The 7239-nt window shown below is 41.6% G+C and overlaps 1 protein-coding gene across 1 annotated transcript in view; it reads left to right on the top strand.

The window, feature by feature from the left end:
* Window positions 1–3149, top strand: part of LOC121862342 (oplophorus-luciferin 2-monooxygenase non-catalytic subunit-like) — an 18974-nt gene extending 15825 nt beyond the window's left edge. The window contains exons 3-4 of the mRNA XM_042360563.1: window positions 277–384; window positions 2630–3149. Of these exons, the coding sequence (XP_042216497.1) occupies window positions 277–384; window positions 2630–2772 (251 nt within the window). The 3' untranslated portion in view covers window positions 2773–3149. The remainder of the gene's footprint in view (window positions 1–276; window positions 385–2629) is intronic.
* The last annotated feature ends 4090 nt before the right edge of the window (window positions 3150–7239 follow it).

The following is a 7239-nucleotide window of genomic DNA, read 5'->3' as shown; positions in this document are numbered from 1 at the left end:
GGATGGGTAAATACTGATACTTGGAGACTGTTTGTGAGGTACAGCCTAACTATGGTGGTTCACCACGTTGTTTGTTGATGATGCTCTTGTGTTCAATAACTATTAGTAAAAATATTAGTCGTATAATTAACTGTGGAGGAGAGAGTTGGGTTATGTCATGAAACAATTTTATCGTGTTAGAGAGACGAATGTCTGGTGAAGGTTGATGATTTTCAAACATTCTATATTCAGGCGTTACAATCAATGACATCTGACTAAGGTGTTTTGTTTTGGCAGGTCTGATAAGTGGCGACTTTGTGTACCTCTACAGCAACGAGTTGACGGAGTTGGTGGAGGAGGTATGGCAGCCGCTGATCATGTTCGGAGTTTATCTTGACTTTCGTTGTGAGTACACATCCGACAATATGTATAGTGTATATTTAACACTAATGTGCACATTCAACAATTATGCATATAAACAACACGTACATACACATCCAACATTTATATACACACATAAGGCTACGTCCCATGTGCGATCGTCTTGTGGCATCGAGCGACCACACGAATGAACGCGCTACATTGGTGTAGCGAACAAACAAATGTGTTTTTGATGTGTCATACGAAAACGCGTGAAGCGTTCGCGAGCGACCAGGAAAATGGAACTAGACGCACGACTTGGAAACAGCAATCAAATGTTTGGTCGTCGCTTCCTCAGCCGCGCGAGTCCTCGCATTCTACACCTAAACTAAAGGCTATACATTCATTTTCGACTGTTAACAGCTTCATCTTGTCAATAAATAAATTATTGTGGACTATTAAAATAGCTGCAAAATGTTTCTCACATTCTTTGCAGAAGAATATGAAGCATTGTTTATTCCAGACTCTACTCTCTAGAGTATTGTGTTATTCTCAACTGAACATTCTTAAATTGCATCATACTTGGCGTCCAGACCTTCTGTGTCAATGATGATATTATGGAAAAGGGTAGCACACTTTACGATGTCGACAGCAGTGTCTACCTTTGTTTCAATAGCTGTATTTAAAATTCTCCATTTACTTGTACACGCCTGGCACGTGACAATCTGTAATTATTATTTTTTCTTTGCTCAGAGCATTCCTAGAATAGGGTTTCAATAAATATACACGGAGTGGGTAGGCCTCTTCCTCAATCTGAATACATTTTGGTGTAATCGTGAAACTTCTTTGGATCTGGGCAAAGTTCCTTGTAGAGATGGTGAAATTCGCCTACTTTCATCCTCCTCTGATATATGGGATGTTTTCTTCCTGAGTACCACTGCAGGTACCACGTTGAAAAGCATTATTTTCTAAAAATACCAGCAAACGTGTGTGATGCGAAGACAGCATGCTTACGCTGGCAGGTGGGACATAGGTCGCTTTGGAAAGTAGGTCGCGCGTCTATACCCAGGTCGCTCGAAGCCGCAGGACGCTTGCACATGGGACATGGCCAAACACACATATACAGCAGGGGCATCACACTTGCCTGTCACCTCTGTGTCCCGGGTCAATCCTCGTGTCAGATGTGAGGAGAGAACAGTTATCCAGTGTGATCCTACCAAACATCTCTGGTTTCCTCCTGTACTAACACAGGACAGTGAAGGAAAAACCCGTCAGGAATAAGAGAGGGAGTTAAAAAGCCACAAGTTTTCTTTCTTCTCCGAAGCGGAAAGTAAAAAAAAGCCAATAAATAAAAAAATAAACCAAAAAAAAAAAAGCTCAAGGTAACCCAGTCCTCCACATGTAATCGTGGCAGGGTTTCCACACAGATAATTTTACCATTTCCATGACAGCTAAAATTTTCCTTTGCCAATTAAATGAATACTCTTATTGTAACTGTATTAAACCACAGGAAATATTGCAAAGGTATACCGGTATGAATTAAAAATCTTTTTCCTTACCTTTTTATCTGTATTTAATTCTTCAGAGGGCAGTGGTGAACTTAAGCGTTTTATTCTGGCTAGAGCCACACGATTTTATTCAGTTGAGTAAAACTCCTGTCCTCTAAAGGGTTATGGGACATAGACTCTAAAAAATATATAAATGTTACCACGTGTGAGCGGAGTCCCCTCTCTGGTGAATAAAATCGTCTGGCGTTGGCTAAATGAAATATTAACAGTGACGTCCCAGTAGTGAAGGGATAGAGAGAGACAATGGTGGATACTGCTTAATGGCGACAACTGTGACGTGAACACAGAACAACCCGTGGGAAAGTATAACATTTCTTGAACTACCACACAAATTCCACATTTGTGAATTGTACTCCAGTTTCAATTCATATTCAGCGATTTCTGTCTCTTTCTCAGCATCTGCACATTTTCTCCTTTGTTAATTAATTTTTCTAACACAACCCACAAAAGTTTCTGATGTGAAGAATTCATGTATGGTTGAGAGACAATGAATTTATTGTGTGTTAATTTTATGATATTATATTTACTTAATTTCTTAACACTACGAGAGGCTCCAGGTAACCTTACTCTCCCAGGTAATCTTACTCCCACCAACCAACTTTCTTCTTTTGATAACGAAGACTTCCTCTAGTAACAGCCTTACATAGATAACATTATAGTTTAAAGGTAAGCCAACCAACCTTGCTTCTTGTTAAACTAACCTAAGCTCTCTTACTCCTCAGTTAACCCTCTCACCTGTGGCTGCGACATCGCCTGGATTGTTCTCAACCCCTCTATTCTTAGCCACATAGATTCCGACACCACTTGCTCTAACGGACAGTTTATAGTGGACCTCGATCCAGCTATCTATGAGAAAGAATGCTAGGCATATAATTGGCCTAGTGGTGGTGCCTCCAGGGAAGTAACATGATCGTTGGATGGCTGTTGTCTCTGTTAACACATTGCTGGGCACCTGTCATTTAACTGTTAATAGCTCAGACCAGGTGGATCTCTCCATTTCCTCATTTGTCATCCAACACTCATCCACTGTATGATCCCATTTCATCCGTGTATGCCCACTACAAACCACCACCTCAGAGTTAACACTGCGCTCCAGCCGTACCATTCTCACCCACCATCATATGTTTACACGGGACTCACTATTACTATACAACTTTATTTTCCGGAACTATTGCCGTTTTTGTTTTATTAGTGATAGAGAACTTCAGTGTTGCTGATAATATAGTAAAATGACGACACAAACACCATCGTTACTACCCTTTAGTATGTCAATAAGACATGTTAATGCATTATACTGCAAGACTGGGGTCACTAATCCTAAGGGGGAATACTTAAATCTAATCTCAATTTCTAAGGGTCGCTGCCACCAGACCCCCTCTGGACAGTATGTCACTCGTTAGGTAGCGGGCAGAGTGGACTAGGCATTGGGTTAGGTTTTTCATTGACCAGATCGATAAGGGGAAAGAAGGGTGAAGCCACAACATGTCTTAGTTCTTTCAAATGTTCCTTCTACTTACTTCAGTTCATTTTTGATACTACCTAACCTCAGTTCTTGTTGGTAGCATGTCGATGGTCTAGGCACATGGGTAGTGTAATTCTGATATCATCGTCACTTGGACGGAAATAAAGGTAACTACTGTGGGAGAAATGAATACTCCTAAAATACTTAAAGAACAAGTTTATTACTATAAAATCAAACTACCAGGCTCAACTCCTGGGCTTATTGCAGACTCCGTATTTCTTATTTACTCAACAGCAATTACTCAGATATTACACTCTTACCGTGCACCCTCTTACTGGTGTCACATTACATTACATAGCAGGACCAGTTCCTTGTCCTTACTCACAATACACTAATACTGATACAAACACCGACATGGGTCCACCACCCAACATGGGGTAATTATTAACAAACACATACAACCACACTGTGGACCATAACTCCAAGGCCTGTCCCAGGGTATAGCACTGGCGCCTCTAACAACTGTTGTTGTGGTCGGTTACACTCCGACACCAGGCAGGTCTGGGGCCCTCGGCCCACGAGGTAGAGTGAAGCTGATAAATCATGCCGAATCAGCACCATCACTCCGATATTGACCACTGCTGGGTATCCACCGGTTCCGAGCGACAGGTGGGTTTCAATTAAGGCCACCCTCGATCTGAGAACGAAGGTGAAAGATGATACGGTTGGTTTGCTCCTCCCGCCTCGCACTGGTTTATATACCCATGAGTTGCCAGCGATCGCTACTCACGCAATGACAGAATTTACAAACAATCTAACTGTTACTCATTCAAGGATGACCCTCAGTTGACAAGGGTCTGGCGAATTACTAAAGTTGATTTACACAGATGAATTCAAGATTACATTTGCCGGTAGAGAATGGAATAAACGTAGTGACAACTGTGTTCGAAGGAGGGACTTACTCGGAGTGATCCCGAGTGTAAGACGGATGGGAAAACACGCCTCTCCTGAGATTCTACAAGCGCGGTGGATTTGAATATTATGTAGCGTAATATGAATTAAAGTGGATTTTTAGGAATGACAATGATGTGTGCAGTACAGCATCACCACGCCTGAACCTCAACACAACACAGTCAAGCGTCATACAGCTGTGATGGTCCACCACATTAACATCTCCTGAGGAGGCAGTCCCACTACTGTTGTTGTTATTGCCGCTGGCTTCAGCTACAGTGCTGGCATGTGATGCCATTAAATCTTTCGACCTGTGACCTCGCCAGATGTAGAAGTGTTTAGAGACAAGTCCTGGTTCTGCTGAGTGGACTGTCTTCGACTTGTGGCGGTGGCTGCCCGCTCCTCCATGAGACAGATCGCCCTCTCTAGTGATGCTGTGAAGACCAGCCTTCTACTCGCACTGGTGAACACCGACTCAAATCCCTGTCCGAGAACTTGTGCTGGGACAATTTACGCAGTACTGTTGTCTCTTGGAACACCACACTGATCTGCATTGACCCGCACTTGTAAGTACAGCCTAAGTGATGACATATCCCTCGGTACTGAAATATTGTTGACTAATTACGCCTACTCGTTTCTGCCTAACCTGGAGTAATAAGACAATGCAGAATGAAGCAAGCTAAGATTAATAGAGTTATGAACTTTGTGTTATGTCACTGTTTAATAAATTGTAATTAAGATAAAATTATGTGAGACTAACTAATTATGTATCAGATGGATCACCTTGTAATATTATGAACGCCTTCTCCTCTGCAGGTTTTGACCACATCAATAAATATTGAATACGTCAAAAGGCGGGTTTCAATCATTCCCTTCGACTTGCCCGTCACCTGAACTTCCTTAACCAAGGCGTTTAAAGTTGTTGTTGTTGTCCTGGACACTTGTGTGCTGGTGGTCAGTGATGTTGATGGTCAATGTTGTTGGTGTCGTGGTTGTTGGTGGTTGTGGTTGTTGGTGGTCAATGTTGTTGATTGTTGATGATGTTGATGGTCGTGGTTATTGGTGGTCGTTGTTATTGGTGGTCGTTGTTATTGGTAGTCGTGGTTGTTGGTGGTCGTGGTTGTTGGTGGTCGTGGTTATTGGTGGTCGTGGTTATTGATGGTGGTGGTTGTTGATGGTGGTGGTTGTTGATGATGGTAAGTGTTGTTGATGGTGGTGGTTGTTGGAGCGTAACACAGCGGAGGCGGTGGCCTCCGTAGCCCCTGAGATGTTGAAAGATGTGTCTTGAATAAAGACAAAAGTTAAGGTGCTTCTCTCCATGAAAAGGGGAAGACAAAAATGTGAAGAGAAAGCGTAAAGAGTCTGGACACAAGAGAAAACTCCATAGAAAACTTTTTTGAGGACAAACACGAAAATCTCCTCTGGGCCTTGAGCCTTATCAGTGTTTAAAACGTCTGTTACAAATTTTATTTCTGATACAAGTTTGATAACCAAAATTTAAGGCACCTCCAGATCCAGGTGATAAGCCACCCGCTCTTCCTCCTGCAAGGTTGAATGAATATCTGGTGAGGTAGAAAGGCAGAACAACTTCGAATTGACTGATGACACTACACGTAGGTCATTACCTCTACCTGATAGTACGCACCCTGGTGAATGTAAAGAAGCCATCACCGAATTGCCTGATTTTAACAGGAACGGACTGCTGGACATTACCAAATTTGGACCATTCAGGTTAAAATTAAACCTAATGGCGTGTTTCATTTTACTGATGTGTAACGGATTTACATTATATATAAAGGAGGTGGCAACCGATATTTGTACTCCAATAAGAATTATATTCAGGAAATTCTTTGATCTAGGAAAAGTGCTTAAGGTTTGGAAATCAGCCAACGTCACCCAAGTTAGCAGGAAGAGTAGAAAAAGTACAGCAGAAAACTACAGGCCTAGCATCCCATAAATGAAACTCTGAGAAAATTCTGAGTGATACCATCTTCGAACACCTGACCAAGCACAGTCTTATCAAAGCATCACAGTATGTTTTAAGGGCAAGAAATTCCTGCTTTTATTCAGAAATAAATGTGGAAAGATATTTAGCATCTGGTTACTATTGTAAGTTTCCTTAGTGCCATTTCAGGAGTTTTACGACGATGTAAACAAACACAGTGTTGCTGCCATCTCACTTAACGCGCCAACCACTGTAACAGGTGGAACTGTGGCCGACAGTGCGTCCCAGTCTGGATTACTGCATACAGGCATGGAAACCCTACCTCCAGAAAGACTTAACATACCTAAAAAAGGTGCAACACAGAGCGAATAAGATGATTCCGGAACACTATGTCATCTCCATTATCCAAGTAGACTGAGGGCCTTAGGATAATTACCCTTCAGACTAGGTACAGCAGAGCAGATTTCACTGAAGCATTCAAAACCCTGAAAGGATTTAAAACGTGAACCCGGTCCATAACTATAAACTCTCGCCAAGCGATCATGCAGAACGAACATAAGAAAATACAATTTCACACAGAAGGTGATAGACCAATGGGACGGTCTACAAACCCTAGTTGTGGAATCAACCAATAACAGTATTGAGCCTTAAAATAGCCCTTGACAGGACTATCAAGGACAACGGAGGGATCATATACAGGCCATTGGCCTCCTTCCTCAGCATGGGTGGCCATTAGGTAAATAATGTTAATATCCCGTTAAAAAAAAGTGCTATTAACGATGTGGAACCATTCTGGTCAATAATAATAAAAAAAAAAAATAATAAATAATAAAAAAAATAAAAAAAATACAACAACCTTATTATTATTATTCAGTAGAATTGTCATACATGTTTACAATTGGATAAGCATGTTTATAAACTATACAGTTCATCATGATTCTAGACATTATAGGTATACCTTGCTCGTAGGCCGT

The sequence above is a fragment of the Homarus americanus genome, unplaced genomic scaffold (genome assembly GCF_018991925.1).
Source record: "Homarus americanus isolate GMGI-L3 unplaced genomic scaffold, GMGI_Hamer_2.0 scaffold31037, whole genome shotgun sequence".
Classification (NCBI taxonomy): Eukaryota; Metazoa; Arthropoda; class Malacostraca; order Decapoda; family Nephropidae; genus Homarus; species Homarus americanus.
Note: the sequence above shows the minus strand (reverse complement) of the source record. Positions and strands in the feature narration are given on the sequence as shown.